The 27899-nt window shown below is 52.0% G+C and overlaps 1 protein-coding gene across 1 annotated transcript in view; it reads right to left on the reverse strand.

The window, feature by feature from the left end:
* The window catches only part of LOC309445439 (ankyrin repeat and fibronectin type-III domain-containing protein 1-like), a 203300-nt gene that overhangs the window by 55752 nt on the left and 119649 nt on the right, over positions 1-27899 (reverse strand). Inside the window, exon 5 of the mRNA XM_082064255.1 lies at positions 12331-12371. Within this exon, the coding sequence (XP_081920381.1) occupies positions 12331-12371 (41 nt within the window). The remainder of the gene's footprint in view (positions 1-12330; positions 12372-27899) is intronic.

Raw genomic sequence — 27899 nt, forward strand, 5'->3', positions numbered from 1 at the left:
GTATAAAAGCCTCTGGATGGCAACTCACTCACAATGCGAACTTCAAATGTGAATTTCACGACTTGACAGGACCAGAAAACCCCAGCCTGGATGTGATTGTGGTAGGTGCGAAGGGTGGAAGAGCCCTGGGTTTATCCACCAGGCGCACAGAGACATTCAAGCCTGCTGGCAGGTCCCAGCACAAAGACAGAAATCTCCTCTTGTCCTCCATGTTCCCAGTGCCTGCAGGGCAGAGAGCATCCCCAAGGGTGATGGGGACAATGCCCATGCGTGTGCCACCCCAATCCACCACGCTGCTGGCTCCAACAGGGGAGACCATCTCCATGGCCACTCAGAAATGTGCTGCTTGCACCCAGCCATCCCCAGAGCCAATGTCCTCCACCTGTCACCACAGCAGCCCTGGCACAACCCACCATGATTACAAAGGGCAGAGCTGGACGGACACGAAGCAAGGACAGGCCACCTGGGAGCAGGCGGGAGGAGGTAATTCGATGACTTGCCCTCGCCTCCTCCGTCAGGCTCGGGTGACTAATGCTCCAGGAAGGGGATGCTGCTCTCCTGACACGATACACGCTGCTAATCCCACGGGTTTATCTGTCACTTCCGCGCCGGCTGCGGGAGTCAGCGCCATCCTGCCCGGCTCCCCGAGCTCCCACAGGGACCACACGGCCTCAGGCTCCCACCGGGCTCTGCTCCCCGCCTGCCTCCGGCCTCCCTGTCCCACATCCCAGCTCCTCCTTTCTCCCACTTTTTCAATAAAGGCTCTAGGAGCCAAAAAGGCTGTTGATGGGATATTTGCTTAAATAAAAGGAGCTGGAAATGAGTGGGAGCCTTACCAGGCAGTGCTTATGCCTCTCCTGTCTAAAAGTTAATAATCTGGGCTGGGAGGGGACAATAAGGCTATGGCAGGGATGGGGACTTGTTGGGGACTTGTATCGGGGGCAATGCAGACACAGGGCACCAACTGAGATGACAGAGAGCCATGGCAGCATGAGAGTCCCATGTTCCCCACATCCATCTGTGAGCAGGGACCAGCAACTCACCCTGACCTGCCCCTTGCTTGCACATCCAGCACCTCAACTCTGTCTTTGTAGCAAGAGTGCCGGAAAAGCCCAAAGAAACGTGCCCAGGGACACAGACACCAGGTCCCCATGGGCAGCACCCACCTGGGTCAGCTCTGGCTCTGTGCCTGGGAGCCCCGTGGCTGATAACCTGCCGCCAATGCCAGCCTGCGGCATGCAAGTGCTGGGGCGTGCGGCTCGGCCATAACCCAGCTCTTCAGCCCAGGAATGTCCAAATAAATACAGAAATACATAAAAAGGCCATAAATAAGGTTGCCTGAGATGGCTGTTTGTCTCCGGCCTGGCCAGGACCCCCACTCCCCCGTTGCTGTTTGCCTTGGCAGATGACAGCTGGGTAATTTGTTTCCATTGCAATGAAGTCCTAATTAGCTGGGATAAACTTTTTACACTAAGTGTGTTTGCTTAACAAACTGGCTCTTTCAGAGCCTCATGGAGACCTGATTGATGCATTTGAGGGGAGTGGAAACATGCTGGGTGCTTGGACATTAAAGCTGCAGTGTCTGAGCAGGCCAGGGCTGAAAGGGCTCTCTCCATGTTTGGGAAATCAAAAATGACACCTCTGATGTCTGGACCAGGACTGGGATTTCAGCGTGGCCTTTGTATACAAATATTTAGAATTTCACATTCGCCGTGGCTGATACCCCCCTCCAACATCCCCCCCTGCTCAGGTGAACAGGGTCTGGTGTCTGGGAGATTCCCCAGGGCCACGCTCTGCACTGGTGGGAGGAGGTGGGACCCATCGGGCTGGACTCACTGCCAGGAACCAAACTGGGATGCACATGGTCCCTCCTGGTAAGAGCACTGGTGGCTCCAGCCAGCCAACAAAATCCCAAAGGTGGGACTCCATGGAACGCTCTCAGTGAAGCAGGACCAAAGACTTCAGCAGCAGCCATGCTGTCTCCTCCCTGCCTCAGAGATCAGCTGCATCGCTCGTGAAGCCAGTAATTTGCAGCAGCAAAAACAAGATGGTCAGAAACCAGTCTGAGATGGTTAGAAACCAGTTTCTGAGACTGGTTTCTGGTTCAAACCAGAGCTTCCAGCAACACTCACCAGTCAGGGAGAGGCAAGGGGACATAGAAGCTCAACAAAAACCCAGAACCAGAGTCCTCCTCATCCTCAGAGCCTTCCAGTTGGTCTGGAAATGGCAAAGCCAAGCAGCCACATTGCAGAACAGGGATCCGGCACAACTGGGCTTGGCAAGTGACCCCAATGCAGGCAGTCAAGATGCTGTGTGCTGGCAGAGGGGCTTACTGGAAACATCTGGAAGTAAGGGAAGTATCTGGAGATAGGAGCTCTTGTGCTGTACCTTCTTCAGGAAGTCTGCTGCTGAGACCTGAAGGACCTTCATGACAAGCAACGTTAAGCCCACACATCTGCTAGTTGGTGGCCTAGGATCCAGGACAAAACCTTTGATTAAAAGAAGGACAAAAGAGGAATGCAGTTGGGAAAAAATGACCAAACTATGATCAGCACCAGTGCCCAAAAGCAGATGCCAAGTACCATCCTGCTGGCTCCGGCAGGACTTCCTGCGGGGTGGAAAGCCAAAACACTGCACAGCTCTGCAGTAGGGCCCAGGCCATGACGAGCCTCACGCTGGAGCTGTGTTTCAGCTGTCTAATGAGATAGCTTTATGAATAATAAGCACTTCTGGAAAACAAAGCATCTCTGACATCCGAGGGGGAGAATTAATGCAGCTGAGCTTTCTCTCCCTGGGTGCTTTTTCCCTCCTACTTCATACTGCAAAGAAAAACTTCTAACAGCCCCTGCTTGAGCACCGTCAGCTCCAGAGGTTGTCTTGAAGCATTCAAGCTATTTGGAAAGCTTGGCTTTTCTATTTTTAATTGTAAAAATGGGATTTTGCAGGCCCTAAGGTTTCTTTTGCTTCCTTCTCCAGCCTATTTCCTCAAAGCACTACACATATTTCCATTTACTGTGGGGCAAGAAGGTGTTTTCTTGTGGCTGGGGGTTTAGCAGATCTCCCATAACCCCTCAGTCAAACGCCCCAAAATCTCCTCAAAGTCAACCTGCCCATGCTCTTCACAGCTTGATTCAGTCAAGTCTTTAATTATGTATAAACACTATTATCTAGTGTATCTTCAGTAATTATTATAGGCTCATCCTACCTTCAGCTGCATCTTCTGGACATGTTGGAAGCCACCAGTAGCAAGACTGATGTCAGAGATCTGAGTTAACTGCCCAGGCTCGCTGTGCAGCCCGTGGAGAGATCAGGCACTTCTGGAGGAGGAATTCATTTCCCCATAAATTAGATGGTGACGCTGGAGGTGGTGCCCTTTTACATGATGTCCCAAGCCTGAAGAGACAGCCGAGCACCCCCACCCTCGTCCCCTCCTGCTGCACATCTCCTAGGAGTCACCACGCTGCTCTGAATCCTGCCTTTGTTAATGCCACAAACCTGTGGGAGAGATCAAAGCCTCAGATGTCACCTCTGCGCGCACCACTTCGTCAGGATGCAGTAATGACAATGTATTTTCCTCCTTTAATGTCCTTAGACATGCTGTTCCCTGAGCAAATTAGGGCTATCTACATGTCTCCCCACAGTCTGCTCAGTACAGACCAAGTAAATCAGGGTATTCAGCCTGATTATCCCTCCCAGAGCAAAGAGCCAGCGGAGAAACACCAGCACTGCAGCTCACTGAGCCCCGGCTGATGGCTCTCAAGGCTCATACTGTCATTCCCAGCACCACTGGCAATTTTTGCTTCTCGGGAGCTCAGGTGGCTTGGAGAAGCACTGCAGAGCCACCACCAACAGCAGACACGGCGCTTCAGATGTGGTCCCTGCCAGAGCAAGGCAGGAGACAACCATGCTGGAGACAACACGAAGCTGAGAAGAGTGAGGATGGGTTTTGGAAGGACCTTGCCCAGGGGGTGCTGCCTGCCAGCGGGCTCGGGAACAACAAAACTGTCTTCTACAGAGCAGCATCTCTGGCAGGTGAGCACAAGGAACCTCCAGTGCTGCCACACAGCAGAGTGCTCAGATGGCGGCCAGGCCGTGGTGAGGGTGGTCCTAGGAGAGGATGAGCTTCTGAAGGGAGTGCAGGCTGACAGAGCTGCTGAGGGCTCTGTGGCCCAGCTGTCTACCCAGCACCACAGTTGAAAGCAGGGTGAGAAAATACCAGGACTGTGAATCAGAATAGAAAGCGGGATTAATCTGTGGTTGTTCCAGGAAAAGAGTATCAGAGACCTTGCTCGTGCTGTGCTGCCGGGCAAAGCAGCGAGCTCTTGAGATGACGCGAGGCAGTAAGGTTGAGAAAGGAGCACAATAAATGGGAAGTTTTCACTCATGAGCACAAATTTAATGCACTTGACGCTACTGAAACCTGCTATGATGGTTTACGTGATCAGAAATCTCTGCGTAGGAGGGGTGGCAGGGGAGGACGAGGAGGGCACTGTATACTTACAATATATGCCATTATGTTTTGTTTCTTTAGAATTACAGATCTTTTAGCAATCAGTGCTTGAAGAAACACAGGTTTACTTTCACACCAAGAACTGGGAAGAGGCACAGCACATCACACTTGAACCAGCATAGGACTGCAGGAACTCAACCTTAAATACATGTTCTCAATGGACAGAGAGAAATAGTTCGTTATGAAGGATTTCAGTTTGTGAGTCACACACTAGAAATCTCATGGAGCCAGCAGAAAAATACCACATGCATTTCTAAGTGCTACAGTCGATAACTTTTCAATGCAGGTGACAAAAGGCTGAGCAGTCACAGCCTGACTGGAGAGGCAGACTTTGAACAAGTAGAGTGAAAAAATAAGACTTCTTTAAGGGGAGAGTTTGCCGAATATCTGTGAAGTCCTAATTTCACAGTTAGGAAGGTGAGTGACTCGCTTAAAAATCCCCTTTGCTAAATGAAGGCTCAGAGTGGAAATGGGATATACTATAAAGGGTGGTCAATGCAAATGAAAAACTACAATGTGTAGGAAACTGATAAGGGAAACCAAAGAGGGGGAAAGAAGGGGAAAACGCATGGCTGGACATCCAAATTCTACTATTTGGGCACAAAATAGATTCATTTGTAAGCAGCAATAGGACCATTTGTAAGCAGAAATTGTAGGACTGCTCATAATGATGCAGAAAACACCAAATGTAGTCAATAAATATTTATGCTTCTTTTTTTTTCCCAAAACACAGGATAAAGTACTTCCTAGGAGAGATGAAGCTTTCCCAAACCATTGGTATCTTCACCAATACCTAATGTGGCCAAATAGCACTAAAGAGCCAGCACAGATAACGTGTACCCGAAGCTGGGAAGAGTCTTCTGGGCTCTGCTGCTTTTTTTGAACAAACTTGGGGCTGCCATGTCCAGATGGCAAATGGCTCCTTCACAGCAATATTCACAGCCAGCAGTGAAGATGACCTAGTTAACTACTAAATGGTCAGCCTGATATAAGACCCAGAAGCCAGGGCTCATCTGGAATTAAATTAAGACATAATTAAAGGATGTAAGTTATAATTAAAGTCAGTCGGTGTGTCTTTGTGGATAAGAAATATTGTCAAATGAGCCCAATGTCACTCTTGAGCGACAGGCTGAGCTGAAAAAGGCACCGTGTACATTACAGCTGTACAGGCAGAGTGCTAAGTGCTTCTTGACGTCCTGATTTTAGAAGACAGTACTATACAGTATCAATAAAGCACGTTAAATAGATTAAGAACCGGCTGACAGGTCTCAAACAGAAGCTGTCAATGGGGATTCATTAGTGAGGTTCCACGGGGAGCATGCTAGTCGATATTTTCATCGATGATCGCAAAGGAAATACAAAATCCTTGCTCAAAAAATTAGCAGATGACAGGAAGATTGATGTAACAGTAAATATTGATGAAGAGAGTGAAATGTGGGTTGCTTGGTAATGCTGAGCCCATTCAAACACTGTATAAGTTAATGTAGCCCAGTGCAGAATGACACACCTACAGAGAAGGGTTTCAGGCCGTATTTATGAACAGGGATGGTATCCAAGACAAGAGAGAGCCTCCAGAAAGGCTCAAGGGTCACCACGGGTGACCAACCCAACACAAGGCCCTAATGTGATGCTGTGATGAAAAGAGCTGATGCAGTTCTTGGGAGAGAGAATTACACATATTGCACTGCTGAGACTCACACAGAAACAACTCTGGCAATTAAGGTGCCCACGTTTAAAAGGGGACACTAAAAAAGCAGAGAGGCTGGAGGGATGAGTCACGAAATTGATCCGAGGGCTGGAGAAAATATCCTGCTGCAAAAGATTTGAGCTATATTGAGTTTATTGACAAAAATTCTGCCACCCCCCCCTCAAATCAGAGCGATGTCAACCACTCTTATACAGTGAGACATACGGAGAGCTGGGGACCGGGAGCTGAAGCCCGACAAGCTCAAATGAATTTAGATGCTTCTCAGAGATTCTCAGAGGATTAGATACCTCTCAGAGAGCAAACACAACCTCTTCAGCTCATGGAGGAGTGTGTAGGCAGCATTTCCATCCCTACAGCACACAGGAGGCCAAACACTATAATCTAATAGACCCTTTCATACCTAAAGCCCACACAAGTGAATCTCAGCGGATAACTGGAGCCTCAAGGCTGACCTCTGCCACACACCACGGTGAGGACGGGTGACTCAGGAGACAGCACCAACCTTGGAGCAATGAGGAGCCAGGGAGGCGCTGAGCAGCAAAGACAGTTGCCAGCTCCCCAAAGGTGAGGTTCGGAGGTAGAAGTCCTGCTAGCTGTGAGGAGTCCCCATCAGGTCTCATGCCAGGAGCAGAGCACATGGGAAAGGACCGTTCACAGCTCTTGGAGAAACACCAGCAGACAGTGCTGGCTGAGCGGCTTGGGAAACACCTCAACCCACTTCTCCCTCTTGGTACCCGGCTGTGGGAGCGATGGCTGCCGTGGGTGGGAGCGTTACCTCCCATGCCAAAAGCATCTATGTGTTGACTCACTGCAGCAAAAACTTTGCTCTCTTGCTTAGAGGAGAACGCAGCCTTGGTTATTTTGCTAAAAAATGCCCATCTTCCTACGCTCGATTCCCTTTTCATGATTAATGCAGAGCATAGCAAATGCAGAAGGGCTGCAGCTGGTGCAGAGGTGGCTTCTGTGCCAGTCTCGGCTCTAAGCTGGCAGTGTTGTCCTCCCATCCCACGAGAGGGGAAGGCAGCCCCGGGTTCAGACTAGCAGGGCAGGCAGATGCCATTTCAATGTCTCCACCGAAGGACCAGGGACCGCGAGCAATCTGGCACCAAGCGGCCATGCCCACTCAGCTCCCTGGTTTTAGAAAAAGCATCAAGGAGAGGTACCCCATGGTGAGCAGCGGGATCTTCTCCTACCCAGAGGCACTGCAGAGGGACACAGGCTGAGGACAAACCCCCCGTGGGGGTCTGTGGGGACAGAAGCCCACCCAGTGCTACCAGGAAAGTGCCTGTTCATGGGAGCATGGACCTTACAGTTGGGACATAAGGAAGCAGAACATAAAGACGCTGAGTGCTTGTGTGACAGTGCTGGAGATGGGGAATAAGAGCCCGGCAGGTTTTTAATTGGACTAGAACTGAAATTACAAGAGGAAAAAAAAAAAAAAAAACAAACCCACAACCAAACAAACAACCCTGCTTTGGTTTGAAGAAAGGGGTTGGGGGATAGGAGAAAAAAGCCCTTCAAGTTTCTATGACAACCGGCACAGTAAGAACCTACATCGCAACCTCACTTAACACATTAAAACCTGCACAAAACCAACAAAAGCCAAAACTTTGTTCTGCCATCAGGTCCAGGAGGACCATTCCCAGCCAGAGAGCAAGTGTTCTGCAAGGGGGTGGCCCAGCGGTCCCCTGGCTTGTGCACCCAGAGCAGGACAGCACGGGTTCAACCAGCCTCAACAACTCCTCCTCCTGTCCCTGGGGCTCAAGGGGCTGCTGAAACCAGGTGGCTCCTTGTCCCAACCTCCCCCAGGCCAAGATATTTAACTCTGGGTATCAAGGGTCCTGGTCTTATCCAGGTATGGGGGTAGAAGGGCATCTCTGTCCTCATAAATCTGGGTGTAGAGCAACTCGCATGGTCCCCCAGCCCCATCAGGCATAAGGGCCCAGGGTGTGCACTCCCACACAACAAGCAATAAAAAAGGAAATTAATAAGAGACGTATTCATTCATACTTTTAAAAAACAGTGGGTTTTGGCAGAATCTATTAGGTACATAACCTGGTGTGGCTCTCCCAGGCTGCCTGGAGAAAAGGGGCAGCAGCAGGACAGAGGCCCCCCTTGCTTGGCATGGATCAGCACCAACTTTACCAGCTTCAAAAGCAAAAAGCGCCATGAGCCTGGGCAAATAGGCCAGACACCACAGGGGGAGTCAGCAGAGGTGCTGCCTCCTCTGCCTCTGAGCTTCCAACTGATCTCTGCCAGCACCGCTCCCGTCAGGGCTGTGTCCTGTCCTGTCCTCTCTGCAGCCACAGAGCTAACATGAGCCAGAGCTGGAAAAAGTTACAGGGAGGACAAAACCATTCCCAAGAGACTGGAGATGTAGACTGTCCTTCTGCCCCATCCCAAGGCCCTGCAGTGACACACTTGTAACCCGCTGGGAGCTGCCAGGGTGGAGGGACTACACAGCCCCTGTCTGGCACACCACAGCACCCACCGCACCGGGGCAAGGACCAGCACCAGCCCCCCTGGGCAGAAGCCCCCTCCCCAGAGCAGCAACCTTTCCAGAAGCCTTTCTGGGCTCAGGGCATTACTGGGAGAGACAGAGCCACCTTAGCTTAGAAGATCAGCACAGGCCAGGGTGGGGGAGACCTTCTGAAGGCCAGAAGGGAAGCTGCAGAACCATTCAGAGGTTGCAGCACCAGCCAGTCTCTTGCACCCACTGCAAACGTCCAAGGCAACTCTTTGCCATATTGTGAGTGACCTCCCACCGCTCATACCCATTTCTGCTGACCCTCTGCTCTCCCTCCTCAGACTGGCATTTGTTGAACCATGACATTTCTTCAAGGTACCTTTCCAGGATTCCTTTCCTTTCCCAGCACTCAGAGAGGCTTAAACCTCCTCCACCTGCCTAGAACTCAGGCTCTGAACACACTGGCCAAACCCCAGGGGAAATGCTTTTTAACCTTGCTATAAAGTTTCAATGGTCCAGACCCTGCTGCTAGGATACCTTGACCAGCATCGTAATCTTCTTTACTTAATTACATTGTGTGCCCAGGATTTAACTCCCCAACTCCTCAAAAAACTGGCAGAGCCAGGATTTGGGGCTGGAAGTGGGGAGCCCATGCTCACGGTCCCTTCTGGAAGGCTCAGCTGCCAACCCACACCCGTCCGAGGGGCACCCACCCCACAGACCCCAACACCTCTCTTCCACCCCCGTTCTCTGCCATCCCACTGCCACCGGAGATGCTGGTGATGGCTCGTCATCCTTTCCTACAACCAAAGCTAGGAAAAGCATTCTCCAGACATGTGAAGGTGTTTTGGGGGCAGTTTATTGCAGAATTCTGTATCCTCTGGCTTCAGTACAGAAAAGTGGCCTCAGCATTGCTCCCTTACCCCACAGCATCCCTTGCATCATCTGCACCATCTCTTACTCCCCCCTTTCCCTGTGTGTCCTCCTCCCACTGCTTGGCACTTTGAAGGTGATCCTGAGCTACCTGAAGAGCATCCCAGCTGAGTAACTCCCAGCCACCACAAAAGAAGTCAAATGTAGCATATATGTGTGTTATTATTACCATTACTGTAACAATAATGTCTGAGTTAAGGAGGCAATGAAAGGAACACCGACCTTAGGAACACACCTAGCTTATTATGATGGCCCTTAACACTTCCAAGATGTAAATACAGATTTCTAGATCCTTAAAATCACCATGGTTTTACAAGATAATGATTCAGCAATGAAACACTCACTTTTATCTAAGTGCTGGCATGGAAAGGTTTTAGTCTAAGAGATGAAATGTTCTGCCCTTAAAGCAGGGTGACGACAAATTAGCTGCAGAGACATCTTGGGATAATGAAGACTGCAAGGCAAAACAAACATGAGCTGCTGCTTTATGTAAGGTAGTTTCATAGGTTCCTCCTGTGTTTACACGTCTAAGGCTTAAGCACAGAAGGCGCGCGGCAGTCTTTAATCTGAAATGGAGACAGAGCCATGAGGTGCCTCTATAAAAGTGCTGTGGCATTCTGCTGGAGCAAGGCATGGGCTCTGAGACAGCAGGTGTCTCAGCACGGCCACATGGTCCCAAGGGACTGAACGAGCAGATCAATGGAGAGCATTTCATGTCGCTGCAGCGGTGTCTCTCTTGACACCTCAAAGTGCCTGGCAAATATTAACTGCTCCCGAGTGATGACTTTCTTGACAGATGAGCATCGCTCTCAGCAGAGGAGACAGCATGAGCAGGGAGTGCAGGCAGCTCCTGCAGCAAATCAGTGACACTTTAATTAAACCCAAGTATTTCAGTCTACATTTGCTAGGAGCTTTATGATTGTTATTACTACCAAAATTTCTTTCTGGGTTCGAAGAAACTGAGTTCCAGTCTGTGCCTGACACTGAAGAGCAAATATATGCCACCGGGAATTAGCAAACACACCAGCCGTACTTGGTTCCTGTCAAGACACTTCCAAACAGCCATGCCAGGAGAGTTATTAAGCAAAAACACGAGTCCCAGGAGAGCCTATTCCTGTCTCTGAGCATGGTGTCCCTGGGTCTTCAGCCAGCAGGTCCCTGCTCAGGAAACTGCCTTGACAAAGCAGTCAGAAATTTGGAAGGATGCTGGAAGCCCAGACATACTCACAACATTGCAGCAGTATTAGCAGCTTCCAAAATCAGGATGACAAAGGACCAAGCAGCTCAGGGATTGCAATGGGGGAACTAAGTGCCCAAACTGCATCAGATGAGAATTACAACTTTTCAGTACAGACCTAGAGACTAGCACTGAATTTTGGTGACATAAAGCAAACAGAGCCAGTAGGTAACTGAAGAACACACCCGCAGCCGACACTTGCGGGGATCAGGCAGCCCTGCAGTGCCCCATAGCACAGCCCGCCATGCCCAATGTCCCTGAGCGGGCCTGTCCCGATGCAAAGAGTCACTCCAACTGAGCAGCAAGGGACGATGCTGCCTCAGTGCTCCCCGTGTGCTTGAGCACCGCTGGGAAGCAGCTCTGCAGGAATGTTTTGGAAAGCAGCAAAGCAAGAGCAAGTGCAGAAGGATGGTTAGTTCTGGAGAAATTTCCTCAACCCAGTTCCTTCTGAATCTTCCAAAAACACACCCCTCTGACAATCCTGCATATCGGAGCACTGTTCTGCAACTTCAAAACCACCTATAACATTTTTTCAGAAGAAAAAAGACTATGTTCGCTTCCCTAAACAGAGCATGAGCAACACAAGGTCCCACATGCAAAAGTGCTCAGCAGCGCGACGCACAGCTGCTTAGTGGTCAGGGCCAGAACCGAACCTCTCAGCGTGGCCTTTAAAAGAGTTTACCCCTATCCAAATAAGGACAGTATCAGATGCATCCTTCCAGCAAAGAAACAACCTTCTCACCTCGGAGGTGCCATGCTCTGGCGAGGCTCTGCCAGTGCTGGCTGCAACAACACAACTGGTCTGCAAGTGCAAGCTCTGCTTGCGTTTCAACACAGGTCTCAGAGGTCGACAGCTCTAAGTGCCCTGCTCTGGCTCGCTCACTTATGGACTGTCGCAGCCAGCTCAGGGCCGTGGCCAAGGGCACACGCTAAGTAACCAACTGCTTATGTTAGTGGCGTGATTACAGATCCTTTGTTCATGTTCATGAATATGGTCGCTCCTGTGCTCTCACCCTGAGGCTCGCCGTGCTTTACAAAACACAATGGATGGAAGACGACAGGCATCAACGTCAAAGCATGGGCTGCGGAAGATGTGCTTCGAGATCAGCCCATTGAGACGCAGAATGAAACCCTTCAGTTGTCCAAAGCAGCTCAGCTGTGCAGAGCTGGAGCAGAAGGAGCCAGAGGTGGGAAAGGTCACTCCTGCGTCCCCTGGTCCCTGGCCACCAGGTCCCAGCTCTATCCCTCAGGCTCAATCAAGCTGTCGTGATTCCTTCTGACCTGATTTAATGATTTGCATATGCCCTGAAGCCAAAATGATTGACAGCCCTTCCACTGTTATCCTCACTTGTGTAATTGCAGCAGCTATTCTTGTACATTGAAATGTCTAATCTTAGCAAGCCAAAGAGCTGCTCGGAAATATAGACCAACCGGGAATTTCCATGCAATTACTCACCACGGCTACTGGCACTTACTTTGGCTGGTAAAAGTCCTTCTTGTCCGCTGACCCCAGGCTCTGCAAGACACAAAAAACAGATGCATTTCTTTAACCCTTTTCCAAGCAAGTATCATTGATGAAGATGTGTGGTGAGCAGGAAACTGCATGCCTATGTTTTTGCTGCTCGGTGGGTATGTATGGGCTGGCTGGACAGGGAAGGCAGCTCAGGACCTCCAGCCACTGAACGCACTGTAGGCAGAGCCCACAGCAGCCAAGGATGTGAAAGTACAGAGCCAAAGCAGAGGTTCGGGGACGTGTTACGTCTGAACCTAACGTATTCAGGCATATCTGTGTCTCCCATCACTCGAAGAAGCATGGTGACTTGTGCCCAGAGGGGACTTGTGTCCTCTCAAGCCTGCCCAGCTGGAAAGAGAATGAGATGCAGGACTGGTGGAGGGACTGAGCCACCACCACCTGCAGCGAGCCCCCTGCAGGGCAGGGAACTGAGCCTGAGCCCCACAGCCCCTCCCGGGGGACAGGACCACGAAATCCTTCTGCCAAGAAAAACGACACCGTACCCCAAGCACGTTCAAGTCTGGGAAGCAGAAACGGCCCAATGCACACTCAGGTTCCCATGCGCCAGCATTTTCCCCAGTGCTGCCAGCTCCCTCCATGGTCTAGTAAAAGCGTGACAACATCCCAACCCAGAGCATCAGGGTCCCCTGGGAGACCTCAGCTAGGCTGAGCCACCCTGTGGGGAGCCTGGGGGTGATGGGCATCCCACAGACCCCACTTTGGGTGCAAGGCAGGGTGCGTGTGTGACACACACAGAAAGCACACGCGCACCACCGTGCCTTGCCCCACTGCCCAACAGGGGCTTATACACCCCCATATGCCCAACGCTCCCCCCCAACATGCCTCGTCCTGGAGGCAGCCATGGCGGTGGCTGGCCCCTGCCCTGCTCCGACGCCCAGTTCATGGTACACGCTTGCTGAGAGCCAATGGGCCCCCGCCACCAAGAGATGCAGAGGGACAGACAGGCTGTGCCCAACATAGCGGGGTGCTCACAGTGGGCACCACCGCAGCAGACAGACAGACAAACCCACCAAACCTGGGTGTCAGCAAAGCCGTCACACCACCAGAGCCCTCTCCTCCTCCTCCTCGCCTTGGGAACGTTCCTCACCCTTGCACCTTGTCAGGTTGGAGGACGATGGGTGGCCCTGCTACCTTCCCTGTTCCCGTGCAGGCGGCAGGTGTGTGCCGGTGTGCGTGCACACTCGCAGGAAGCACGCTTGGGCTCTGGGGCTGCTGTTGTAGTTTTGCTCCGTGGTTGCCAGGCAATGGCGAGCACAATCACCAAAGCAGTGGGAGCAGCGGGGCCGAATGCTAATCAGGGGCGCAGGAGCTCTCCCGGTGCTCTCCGACGGCCAAAGCCACCCGGTGCTCCCACCCTGGGACTGAAAAGCAAGTGGGAAGAGGAGAGGTCCAGCTTTTAAGCAGGCAGAGATCCAGTGTCACCAAAACATCCCCCTAAAAGGGAGCTATAGCCAAGCCAGCAAGACAGGCTGACGCTCTCCCCAGCACAGAGGTGCTGGTTGCACACCAGTGCAGGGAGGCTGCAGCCAAAAACGCAGTATGTGGAGCTGGACATGTGTCACCCCCTTGCATGTCTCATGTGTCCATGGGGCCAGGGGATGTGCCTGAGCTCCAGCTTGGGGTAGAGCTCGAAGCGCACAAGGAGCAGCCCTCTAGGGTGGGAAGATCTCATCTGCCTGCATGCCGAATGCCATGTCAGTGTGCAAAAGCTTGATGGGCTCTGAGTGATCCCCATCAGGCAGAGACAGCGGTACCCTTTGGCTCTCCCCGCTGCTTCCCCTCCCAAGAGAGAAGTTGCAGCAGAGCCCCACAGGACTGATGGTCAGACACCAGAATGGGGTGGTCAAATGCTTGCACAGGCTGCCCAGAGATGTGGTGGAGCCTCCAGCATCAGAGATAGTCAAAACCTGACTGGATATGGTCCTGGCCATCCAGGAAAACCAGGTGTAGGTGACCCTGCCATGAGCAGGGGCTTGGACTGGGTGATCTCCTCAACCACCCTGTGCATTCCTGAAGCAGCAGAGAGATGATCACAGTAGTAACTGCACAGAGTGAACGCCAATGGGACCTGTCCTCCAAGCCCACAGTACATCCAGGAATAACTCCACTCCCTCAGGAACTGCATTCCGCTGAGATATTTCCTTACTTCTTTAAACTTGACACCTAAAACCCTGGGTGACACTTCCCAAACCATGGATTTGCTGCAGTGAGGGTGATGAGCCATGACAAATTCAGTTTCATCTGACATCTGTGCTAGCAGGGATCACCGAGAACTGTTGATATTTAAGGAGAAACGACTTGCAAACAGCTTTCTCAACACCATTGAAACAACACATGGAAAACCTGCACCCCACCCAGTCAGACCCCCCACCCAGCTGCAGCTGAGGTCCATAGGAAAGAGCTCTCATCAGCTCCACTGCCAGCTCCAGACAGTACCTGACCTTTCTGATAACAGCGGGAAACAACGCTGACACTATTCTACCTTTCTAAAATGCTGGGGGCACTATTGCTGTCACAGTGCAGGAGACAGCAAAATCATCAGTAGTCCTGGTATGACTGGCCAGGAGCACTGAGAGAGCTCAGGGCAGCACTTGGAAGATCCACCCCCAAGCAGACCCTCATCAGCAGCTTGAAGGTATTAATTAGGAAGCCCTTAGGGAATCAGTGATGGAAGGAATCAGTGATGGGAGGCTGTGGGCAGGTCTGAGTGTGGGTGCTGCCTGCTGTAGTGAGGTGCACGAAGGGGCAGCAGCTGAAACGTGTCCCTCGGGGCTGTGTCAGTGCCACCCCCCCTGCCTCACCACACTGGGTGCAGCAGTCTCAGCCAGCATCTGCAGGAGGAAATCATGGAAAAGTGGTCAAGGGAAGGATGGGACATAAGGGAGCAGAGCAGGGTGAAGGGAACACACAGCCTGGATCTTAAGAAAAACATCCTGGCACTGAGCTTGAATCAACTCCAGTGGGAGCGATAGAGCAGCATTTCTAAGGGCTTTGAAAAAGCTGACTAGAGAAATCATTGAGACAGGCACAGAGGGGACAGTTCTGGCCTTACAGGAAGCTGGGACCAGCTTTTCTTCTGCCTGTGCTGGATGACTGAAAGAGGCACAGAGCTCCCAAAAATGAACAAAAGGTGACCTGGCATTTTCTCCTGCCTTCTGGGAGAAAAGATCAATTCTTCCTGAACTGATGTGAGATCTGGAGGCTTTTATCTGGGCAAGTATACAATAAAAAAATCAAATGCGTGCTCTGTTGTTGGTTGATCTATGGGCTTCCAGGAGAGTTCTCTGCTGGTGGCTCCTGAGCGATTAAGGCACGGCTGCAATGTGATGGCTCAGCTCCCAAAATAAACCCGGGAGCCTAAAGGTTTCCAGAGACCTCCTGCTGCTGCTCAGGATGCTGGGGAGACCCTGGCCATCCTGGGAGGGAGGGAATGGAGCATCCCCCAGTCCAAAGAGTCCCCTGCAAGCCCCAAGCGCCCCCCCGCAGCGTGAGTCACACTCCAGTGGGACCCGCTGTGCTGCTTCTCGCTTGCTCACTTCATTGGTGACTCAGGGCTTAGGAAGCACATTTTAAATCTCTTAATGAAATAATGGAGAGAGTCATATTTATCGGTGTATATTTTTAAAACAAATACTTCAGGCGAGGCTTGCGCCCATCTCCACCCTTTCCTCATGAGACACAGAGGTGAGTGACCACAGGGACCGGTAGCACAGGCACATCTGGAGGGGCAGGAGCAGCGCCCCCCCCCGCAGGCAAAGTAGCTACCAAAGAGCTGCCAGGCTACATCCCTCCAGCGCTGATGCTCCTGCTCCCCGCGGGGCCAGGGGAGGGACGTGGACAGCATCCCAGATGACATCCCTCAGAGGGTGGCAGTGCCTCCAGTGTCTCGCTCCCCTCGGGTCCATGCCTGCCGAGCGCCTGCCCTTTGGGATGCAGCCGGGCACCGTCTTTAATCTCTTTATTCTGCAGAGGAAACAAACACCGAAACAGAGGCAGCAGCAGAAGGGGACACTGACGCCAAGCCCACAGCTCCGGGGTGCCAGGATGCAGCCTGCCAAGAAGTGGGGACTGCCTGCCAATATGATTAATAAAGTGTAGTCTCGAGGTCATTGCCATCACTATCCTCTGCCCCTCTCCATACAAGAATACCTGAGTCAGGCTTGCACTGCCCTTGTTTAGATTAAAGAAACTCTCCATGCATTGCTCAAAGCCCTTCTGCTCTTACAGAAAAGTGCAACATCAATGTTGACTGTGCAATGTCACAGGAACACCTTAGAAATGCTATGATGGAAAAGAGAAGGCAATGGGACACCAGTGTTCCTGGTGTATTTACGCTAAAACAAGACAAACGGAGACACCAGAGTGGATTTATCAACCATAAGGACCCACACCCAGGTTCTAAAAAGCACCTTTGCAGGGTTGAAAACATGCAGACTCCCAAATTAGAAGGGCAACACCATCCGGGCCATGCGTAAAGGCTTGCCCAGTGGCACCAAAGCCAGCAGAGCAGCGGGAAGACCTCTCATCTTCCCAGTGGTGTTCCTGGTGTTGCCATTCCCAGCCCTCCTCGCCAGGGCATGGCAGTCACAGGGACATGCACGCAACAACCCGGCTCCTTCGCACTGCAGAATATGCTTCTTTTACGTGCAAGATTCTGTACAAAATGTCCAAGACATTTGTGGGCTTGTCTCTCTATTTAAAACACGATCTATGATTTTCACAAAGTCTTTGCAAACCTGTGAGAATCTGGGCCAACATAAGTGCCTGAAATTATTCTCTTAATTTCACATTTCAGGCACTAGGTAAACTATTTTGCAAGTTATTTAAATAATATATTTAACAAGCCGAAGTTACACAACATACATAAGCTACCAGGCAGGCTTCCCTAGGACAGCTCTTCTCCAGCCCCAGCCCCGCTGGTCTCTGATAAGCATTGGCACAACATGCTGCAGACAGAAAAGATGAGACTGATTTAAAGGACCGCTTTGAATTCCAAAATTCAGCCAAGCTGGGGAGATAACAGACATGGGGTTGGAAACAAAGATGCTCACGGAGGTGAGGTATTGTATTATTTATTTATTCATGCCAGCAGACATCAATCCTGTTGTACTTTTTCCTCTCCTAAATGTTGCCAAGCATAGCCTCAGCTCATCTTTTCCTGGGCAGTGTCCCTGGGAGAATAACGTTATTAGCAAGGCTGAAGAAGCCTCATGCAATTATTTAGAAACTACACCAAAATAATCCCCAAGGACAAGCGGATGCTTGCAGGTGGCAGCTTTCTAAGTCATTCCAATAAAATCTGGCTCAGTAACTCCCAGTGTAATCAATGCCCACACAAACAAAAGAGATAAAAACTGAGGGATGAGTTATTTTTCCATGCTAGAAGAGGATTCTGCAAAACAAACTAGTGGGCCAACGCTGACAGTGGTCTATGCTGCCAGCCTGCCATCCACACCCGGTCACCTGCTGGGACCTTGGCGCCTGCCCCAGCAGCTGCAGCGTCCCCGAGCCGGGTCCCTGAGCCGGGTCCCCGAGCCGGGTCCCCGAGCTGGGCTGGGCAGATTCCCATGGGAGTTGGGCACAGGCAGCAGGCACTTGGCCCCCAGGGCAGGATGGGGCGGGGGGGGGGCAACACTGCACCACCTGTCCACCCCCATCCCAGCTTCTTGCCCCTCGATCCTGGCGGTTCATGCTTTCAGGCAGAGCCATTTCCTCAAGCTCAGCATATCTGCAACATGCTGCATTTATGAGTAATCCAAAGTTGATGCCTGACTGTCAGAAAGGGAAAAAAATTCAGAGCCTGTGATGCAAGAGGGCTGTTTGGAAGGAGGAAGGAGACATGACACCTGCTTCAGCTAGCAGCATCCCCCTGAGCCAGGGACAACCACCCAGAGCATCCCAGGGCTCGGCACAACATGCACCTCCGTGTCCCTCCAGCCCTCAGCCTCTGGCACAGACTTGGCCAAGAAAACAAAAGGCTATGGGAGTGCTGCCTCCTCCTCTGCAGGCACCAGCTCCCCTCCTTCCCACTCACCATCATGGCCAGCCCCAGCACCGACCCCTCGAAACAGCCCACAGACAGCACCCCAGCTAATACAGCCCAGAGTTCCCCCGAAACGTGAATTTGAGGCCAGATGAACCCTCACATCCTAAAACCTGAATTGCAGGCTGGACAAACCAGACTGCTCACCTGAAAAATCACTGTGATAGTTCCTGTCTCTGACGTGGTGGTGCTGCAAACAAGCTCACGCCCCAGAGGGAGCTCTGGGCCACCCGGCTGGGCACAGCTTTGTACCTCCAAAGCCAAGACTTACTGGAAAGCAGATGCTCACCTGTGTGCTGAAGCACAGGGGTGACTGAGGAACAAAGCACAGGAGTGATTAAGAAAGGGTAGGTGACAGAGCAGAGCAAAATCTGGTGGCAGGGAAAGGGTCAGGCCGGGGCAGCAGTGCTGCCTGCCCAGATGGAGGGATGGAAGGGACTTGCCCGAGAGAAGGAGGGAGGAGGACACATGCCACTGAGAATCAGAAAAGGGCCTCAGTCTCTTGGAGGATGGCGTTTCGGCAGAGTCAAAGCATTGATGGACCGTGGAGGGATACACGAGCCACCAGCCCCAGCCTCTTGCTGTCATCATCCTGCCTCCTCCTGTCTCAAATACAAAGGCCCCAAGGAGGGGCTGAGCGATTCCCCGCAGACCTGACCCAGCCAGGGGAGGATGCCAATGGCTTTAACCTTCATTCTTCAGCGGCTAGCTCATCCCAGCCCAGCTCTGGAGCGGGAGTCTGAACCACCTATCACACTTGCCTGCAATCAGCACCGACCCCGTGCACACACATGGGGCATTGGCATAAATCCAAGTTGGGCTTTGAGCCCGAAGCAAGGTGAAAAACAAGCTGAAAACTAGAGAAAAGTGCTTTTGGACTGTTTAGGGGGAAGGAGAAGGGAAACGTGGCTATGCACAAAATGTAGTCTGAGGCAATCCAGGGAACAGAAACGACGCTCTGCAGCCACCCCCCAGCAAAACAGCACAACCCACCCTGGGAGCTGGAGGTGTCCTCCAAGCAGCTCTCCCCATCAGCAGAAGAGGTCCCGTGTTCCACTGGCTCCCCAGCCAGTGTATCCTGATGCCACAGCCATGTTCAGATGCCATCCTGAACACACCATCTCACCACACCACAACATCTTCCTGTGACCAGGTAGGCACCCACATTCCACCAGCTCATCTTACCAGAGGCTGAATGCTCTCCTCTGGTTGCTCATCCACCCATATGTGCAGGACCATGAGGGGAGACGTTGGTGTTTTCCTAGGGGCTGACATGTTAACATAAACCTGGTTCTTTGGAAAACAGGCTTCATCTTTCACCCAAACAACATGTGACCTCCAGGAAAGCGATGAGATGGGATCTCCTGGCCAGCCGCCCCATTACCAACCCCTTGCTCCAGAGCGTGTCTCAGTAGCTCACCCTGGCCCTGCCAACAGGTTGTATTCACGAGGGCCAGGCCTAGACAGAGCACGGCCAAACTCCCCAACATCATCAAATCCTGCTTCCTGCTCCTCGGGCACCCTTGCAGGTGTGTTGCACAGAGGAGCAGGGATCTGTGCACACGTGCATGTTGGACCAAGCAGGAACGGAGCCAAACCCCAGTGCCGTGAGCCATGCCAGCACAGCCTCAGTGACACCCCTCCTCCCGTGGTCTCCTTCCACTCAGCAATTAAACACACACAACTGGGTTGGCTGCAAAGCAAACCCTCGCAACCGAGTTTGGGTTCCTCATCATCCAGGTGATGAGGACAGGCTCCGTCCCAGACTACGCCTGCCTACCAGGAGGAAAAGCAATTCTGCTAATGAGCATCCGCCAGCACCCCCAATAAACAACTCCATGTGCACTCGTCTTTCATTCCGCTGTCACTGTGCCCTCCCATGCCTTTCCAGCCCCACTCAGCATCCCCTCAGCCTTCTCCTGCCCCATCTGTCCCAGCCAAGCCTCTTCCCCAGCCAGGCTCCCTGTGCCAACAGGGGCTGCTCCCGCAAACCCCTCACAGCTCACACTGTGCTAAGGCAGAGATGAACTTCAAAGCATTTCTTTACCAAGAGCTCATCCAGGAAACTTTTTTTCTCTACTTGTATTATACTGCTACATGCCTGTAAAATAACAATTTATGCATATATACAGATGCGTGCACGCACAGGCTCTTCATTTAAAAGTTTCTCTTTCTGCAAGGACACCCCGAGCCGTGCTGAGGGCTGGCGCAGACTGAGCCGTGCACTTGCTGCTCATCGGAACTTCTCTGGTTGAAAAAACTAGACAAATTGCTAGCAAAACCACTGGAGCTTGCAAACTCCACCAGCTCAACAACATCATCAGGGTGACACACATGCTCAGGCGTAGGCACCTTCTCTCCACATTTTCATTAATCAGATCCTTAATTAGGCAGGTAAGGGTGCGGGAGCTGCAAGGGAGGAGCGGCAGACACCCAGGCTGTATATTCATTGATAGCTGGTACCAACACCATGCTGCACATGCGCTATTTTCTACCTTATTTCTCTTTCTTGATTACAGCCTGCGAACTACTACTGCAACTTTAAGCACATCTAGAAAAGCTGTGCTTGGGCTTAAGTGTTTGCAGAATCGGGGCTGAGATGTGTAGCTGAACATGCTGCTATTTATAGCGTTAAGCCCCGAGCATGGCAGGCACAAGGGGTGCAGTGCAACTGAGTTTGTGTTGCTGCTAAAACCCGTCTTTTTTAAAATTTTGCCTCATTCAAGGGGGTGTCAGCTGTCTGATCTTAGTTGCATTGATGCACTGCCTGGTCTTTTTAAACATTTTTTATTTTTTTCTTTTTTAATCTTTGGGCATAACAGCTCCTACATGTTTATACTGGTTTATAGGTGAAGTTACATGTTTCATCACTGAAAGAAAAAAAATAAAAGGCAAGAAAAAAAGGCTAGAAGCTGAGTAGTCAGCTCTCAGCTCCAAGGGCCTGCAGTTAATTACACCCTGTCCTCCAGCGTGTACTTGACATGCTGCATCGCCAGCCCCGCAGCCTGGCTGGGTGTCAGCAGCCTGACAGCCGCTCTGCCCGCCAACCCGGCTAATTATAGTGCGGGAGCAAACGAGCGGGCGCCCTCCCTGTCACAAGCTCCGCTCAATCAGCAGCAGCCTCCCAGGACGCGAAGGACCCGGGGCTGCAGCTTGGGCTGGGAAAGATGATTCCTCCGAGGCATCCAGGGGGCCCCACAAGGATGAGGGTCTCCGGGAGAGAACTTCAGTGTCCAAGGGCCTGGACCCCCCCAGCAGTGCCTTGGCAAGGCACAGACTCGCCACCCACCACCCCAGCCCCCTTCGCCCTGCCCTGCGGAGCAGGCTGAGCATGGCCAGTCCCATCCTGGTTGCTGTCAGACCAGCTGGTCCACCTCTACTTGGACAGCCCTCTGCACCTGCCTTGTTTTCTCCCTCTGCCTTCACCTGCCCCCCGGTATGGGCTCTGGGGAGTCCCCCTCTGCTCAGTCTGGAAAAAATAAATAAAAATAGAGATGTGTGGGTACATCACCCCTCTTCCAGCAGCCTCAGCCCCTTGGTAGGGACAAGCCACTGACCATGAGTGGGCAACAGCATGAGGGTCCCCACAGCATGGTCCCCCACCCCAACTGCCAGAGGTTTGCTGTCTTGCGAGGGAGCCCAGGCACCGCAGACCACTGCCCAGGCAGCACGCAGGCAGCAATGCCTTTGCCCTGGCGAGCAGGACCGGAGCCATCACAGCGCAGCACCCTCAGGAAGGGCACTCTGCCATCAAATCCCAACTTTGGGAACACACCTGGAAAAGGGAGAGGATCTGGCTGGAGCAGGGATCCAGCTAACTAGTCACTCCCCCACCGATGAGCTATTAATAACCCCTGCTCATGCAGACCTGCAGGAACATGAACCGGGCTGTCAGCAGGGGACAGAATAAAACCCAGCCCTGGCACGGGACATCATCTAACCACAGCTCGAAATGCCATGGGAGAGCAGGTCTCTTGTTCTTTTGGCCCAGAAACTGGCTCCCCGAGGTTATACAACATCTGAGTCAAACGATGTAAATACAAACCCTGACTCCTGGGAACCTGGCTACTGGCAGCTGGCTCTGTGCCCCTGTCAGCTGTGGCATGATGCAAACATGACCACAATATGCTCTTAACTCAACTGAGGCCTCGGAGGAAGAGCAGAGACACTTGCAGAACGCCATGCCCACTGCAAAATAATGATGCAGCTGGCCTCTTCATCCTCCTCAGCAGCCAGCCCGTTGGACCGGGAAACCCACCCCTGCACTGCTTGTCCCCAGGGAGCTGATGGCACTGGGTGGGCTGGGGGGCATGGGAGGCTACAACATGCCCTTTGGTTTTGGTCAGGAAAGGAAGCAGATGTGACTCAGGGGTAGCAGAGACAGAGAGAGGAGCTGGTATTTATACAGTCACTTTATGAAGCAAAACCACTGCTTAAAGAGAGTGGGTCTGTGCTGAGCATCCCTTTTCCATTGTCACCAACTCCAGATAACTCCTCTAGGCCTAAAAATTCATGTGTTGTCTCAAATCAAAAGTGGTTCTTTTACAAACAGGGCTTGAGGCATATCAGCCAACTCATTTTGGAGCTGTAAAGCGCTCTGAAACTAATACACTGCAGGCTTTTGGGAGCAAATGCCAACATCCCTGCTGCTCCGGTCCTTGCTGTCACACAGCCCTTGTTGCTCTGCAGACCCCAGGGATACTGGCCCCACTCTTCAGCCTCATCCTCCTGCCTGCACCCCTGCTCTGCCAGACAGCTGCTCTCACCGGGCACTGTCCTGGGCACACAAATGGGCTCAGGAGCGCCAGGAGAAGGAAGGGGGAGTACAAAGTGCTCTGGTGGAGCCCAGGCGCCCTGAGAGCCAGCAGAACAACCACCCCAGGGCACGGCAGCCCATGCTGGAACCACTCAGCACAGTCAGGGCTTCAGGCTGAATTCGCATCCCACAGCACCGCCAGTGAAAGACAGAAAACCACATCTTCAGAAGGTAACACCAATGGCCACAGAGGACAGAATAGCTGCTTACTTGGATGGGTTGGCAAGAAATGTATGTACCCAAAAACCAGTTTAAAGCAAAGAAAAATGTACAAAAACATTATCTATGTGAGCTAAAGGTGAGGCTTTAAGTAGTAAAAGTCCCTTGAGCTCCACACACTTCTCTAGGAATATCTTTTCCTTGCCACCCAGGAGCTGAGGGAAGGAGGCACCGTTCACTCCAGGCCACTCGCTTCTCATCTGGGGAGGACAATAAAAGGGAGAAGGGGGACAAGGATACCCCTCCACCCTCTTAAGAACAAGCAGCTTCCATCATAAAGCCACCCGCAGCCCCATCCCTGAAACCAACTGCCTGGGCAAAAAGTGACCGGGATGGCCAGAGCTGCCCTCGCTGCCCAGAGACCCCGCCAGTGCGCTCAGTATCTACACAGGCTCCAGCCAGCCAACCACCACAAAATATTTGGGCATCAAACTCCATAAAGGAAGCGCAAGACATACTACAGAATAAATTGAGTACATTAGAAAAAGCCCGGAGGGGAAAAATAGATTTTTGGAACGTGTTCTCAATCTCATTAATTCGGAAGACAGCCTTGGAGGGGGAAAAAAATGATTATATTCCTCCCCAAACCATTATCCACTCTTCAGAGTGTATCATATGAAAACAGTTATATAAAAGAATAAATTATATTTGGAATGGCAAGAACCCCAGAATAAAGCTAGAAACTCTGATGTTCCCATATAAAGATAGGAGACAGTTATCTGTTCCAAATTTTCAAGTTTTCTGCTGTGCCAATTCAAATTCACTACATACCAGCATGGCCATATAAAGGGGACTCCACCCATCTAATCTTGGAACAAGCAATAATCCCCCAAACTATCAATTTAATGTATGGGGATACAAAATGAGACAAGAATGTACTCACAGAACGAGCAATCCATTAACGACATGGCAAAAGGCACCAGAACGTGCACACAGGAATATCTATTTAAAGTGACATTTGCACTGAAAGACCAGCTCTGAAATTAAGATTTCTGCACGCAGACATCGTAGATTCTGCAAATTAAAAGGCTCTTTCTCTATCCAATGTGAATTTTATTTTTTGTTTTATTTTCTACTATTTGTTCAGTGTCACGTTTCTTGGCCGGCACTAGAAAAACAGCTCTTTGTCAGGGTTTTTTAAAATTAACTTTGCTTCTGATCGGCTTTCCAGCCCGTCTCACCCGCGCTCTCCTGAGCAGCGGCGGAGCGGGGCTGGTTGGGGGGCAGCTCCGCAGGGGCGCGGGGGCTGGAGCAGGCGAGGGGGGTCAGCCGGGAGCACGTGGGGATGCCCCAGTGCCCGCACGGGTGGGACACGGGTGCTGGTGTGCAGCACCCAACCCCACAGCTGCCAGCTTCCCCACACATGAGCAGCCCGGAGCTCACCCCTCGCCCTGCGTTATACCCAAAGGTAGATAAAATCCTCCTATTCCACAGATTTCTGTGGGTGCAACACATCGTGACACAGCCCCCCGGCTGGCGCGGGACCAGGCGCTGTGGCGAGGCGCAGGTGATGCAGCACGCGGGGCAGGACGATGTGACCCCGCAACCTGACTGCCCACTCCTGAGCCCCCATGGAACACACTGTCACATTTGAAACCACACAAGGAGCCAGTTCCCCACCTAAACTAAACAAACGAGATATAAAGTTCAGCAGGGAATTTTCCAAGTCGCCTTTCCAGTTCAGAACAGGCACGTGGAGACCCAGGGAGCACCCCAGCGCCTTCCCATCCCTCCCACCAGTCCTGTGGAGAGGTGAGATGGGGACAAAGGCAAGAGCTAATCTTGCCTGAAGACAAAATTGCTTCATTTCTCCAGTTCTACAATTCTAACAAAAAATCACAAAAAATAATTGCTCTTGAAGAAACCACCTCTGCTCCTACCAGCAGCACCGCATCCGATAAGCGGCACCGCGAGTGCCCTGGGAGGGAGGCAGCAGCCAGCAGAGACCTGTCCGTGCCATCGGGATGGACACACGGATAAACCAGGTCAGCTCAGTGTTTCCACCCAAGCCAGACAGTGACTAAGAGACAGCATTAATTTGTTACTCAGCCCAAGTCAAACTTTTCAGAACCAGGAGAGCCAAATGGTTGTTCCAAGTAAAAAAAATACTGCAGGATGCATTCCTTCGCCTTGTCCCAGGAATACCCAGGGATTCATGATTTTCAGGATGGAGCTGACAGCTCTTTCATATATCACAAAGAATAACTAACCTTTGTGTTTTTCTTTTCACTCCCCAAATGCTATTCACTGGTTGCGAGAAGATGCACGTCATGTTCACGCAGCGCTCCGGGGAGGTGGAGGGCTGTACGAGCTCCACATGCTGTTATTGCAGCAGATTAAATGAACACAGAAAAGAAAAATTTGTTTTATTGGCGTTACTGCTGTCAGCACAGAGCATAAAAGACTGCACACGAGGGAGCATCCACCTTCCATCCCTTTCTGGATTCAACGTAACGGCATGCGTGAGCTTTACCCAGGGATGTGAGACTAAGAAACAAAAATGGATGAACCCTTCAGTGCTTGGAAGCTCTTGCAAATTTCTTTGAAATTTGATATACTGCTCAAATACCTGCTGCTCTTGGACGGTCCCCACGCACAACTGGGCAGGGCAGCTCCGTGCCCGGCTGCGGGAGCAGCTCGCCCAGGCGATGGGCCAGCAGAGCCCAGCGAGCCCAACACCCGCACACAGCGCGGGTAACACCACCAGCAGCTGTCACGGTGACAGCCTTTTTATTGATGTTCTCCTTTTGGGCCTTCAGAAAATGGTGCTTTCAAGGACCAGTCTCGGAGCCAGGCAGGACTCATGTACAACACCACATAAGGTGCCACGAAATTGCAAGACGGTGGCAGCCAGGCACATTGAAGGTGGGGGGAAGCATCCCCAGCCCCCTCCCAAGCCACAGCCCTTTGGCCCCCAGGCTGAAGCCATAGAGCCTGGAGCACCGCAGGGTCCTCTGAGTGCCCCACACCACTGCCGCACACGTTCTGCCTGCAAGCAGAGGAGATTTCACCCCATCATTCTGGAAAAATGCTGCACAGCGGAGCTCTGAACAAACCTACTGTCACAGAGATTGCATACAACTGCATCTGAAACACGAGCTTCGGGAAACTTAGAGCAAAACATGTATCTATGACATGATACAGCTTTAGCAAATCCTTGCAAAGAACACAGACGATGTAATACCTGCATCTTGTTTTATAAAAATACAATGCTTTCTTGCAGTAGGTCAAGCCCAAGGCTCTGCAGAGCCTCTCAGCTCCAGCATCCCTTTTTGCAAATCTTCAAAATAAGCTACGCTGAGGTGCCGTGAAATCAAACTCCCCTCCGCTGCCCAGCACAAGACCCAGCACACCTTGCTGTTGCCTGGCTCCTTTGAAACCCACCTGGTCCCATCTCATCCATCACTCAGGACCTGCGGACCAGTTTTAATGCATAATCAAACAACATAAAGAAATCCCTTCTGGGCAGTGAGGTCACTTGAGGGACAGTGTGGTGACGATCCTCATGCCCCCACAGATGTGGAGACCAGGGAGAAAGGTGATGTGCTGACTCCACTCAGTCTTCAGTAAAACTCCCGCAAACTTCAGCCGAGCCGGGCTGCCATGTGAGAGGGCAGCCAAGCCCAGCATCAATGCACAAGGCAACAAGCACACGAAAAAGCGACTCTTACATTCACGCAGGGTATCCTCCCGTGGCAGGTGATGCACGTTGGAAGGACTGTACCGAAACACAGAGGCCGCTCAGGTGGCGGGTGACACATGCTGCGTGCAAAATGCACATCTCCAGAAGCTGCCAGGGCTCTCAGGGCTGGGCAGGGCCCTGCGTTCCTCCTCCCATCGCCCACAGCCCTTCCTTGTCGCACCTACCGCCTGGTCCCCACCCTGCAGCTCCTGCCCATGTCCTCACGCTCACCCCATCTCGCTGGCTCCTGCCCATCTCCGCATCAGCAGGCATGGCGAAGCCTTCAAAACTAGGGTGACATATTGGGCCAAAGGAGCAGCCCACACAGCAACTGCTGCTCGGAGCGGAGAACCACAACAGCTCAGGGCCAGCTGCAGCCATGCCCGCTGGAGCGGTATCTCCTCTGGAGAGGTCCCTCCTCTGGTGCAATCTCCCACGCACAGGGGGCTGGGCACTGGTCACCTCTGTACCACACAGGCCAGCAGCTCCCCAGGCTGCTCGCTGAACTCTTCTGGCCTTCATCACAGCCAGATCCACAGTGCCTTCAAGAACCATGTGAAAAAAAAACAGCTTCCTTGAATTCATTTTAGCTTTTTCCCAGCTAATCTCTTCGGTACCCGCCTAGTTCTGCTATTAAATCACTCACCATCTCCATAATGCTCGGAGCTGCGCAGGGGCCCCTGCTTCTTCCTTGTCTTCCTTCTCTTCTTCCTCCTCTTTCTCCTCCTCATCCTCCTCCCCTCCCTCCCA

Source organism: Streptopelia decaocto, assembly GCF_964273445.1.
Source record: "Streptopelia decaocto genome assembly, chromosome: 13".
Lineage (NCBI taxonomy): Eukaryota > Metazoa > Chordata > Aves > Columbiformes > Columbidae > Streptopelia > Streptopelia decaocto.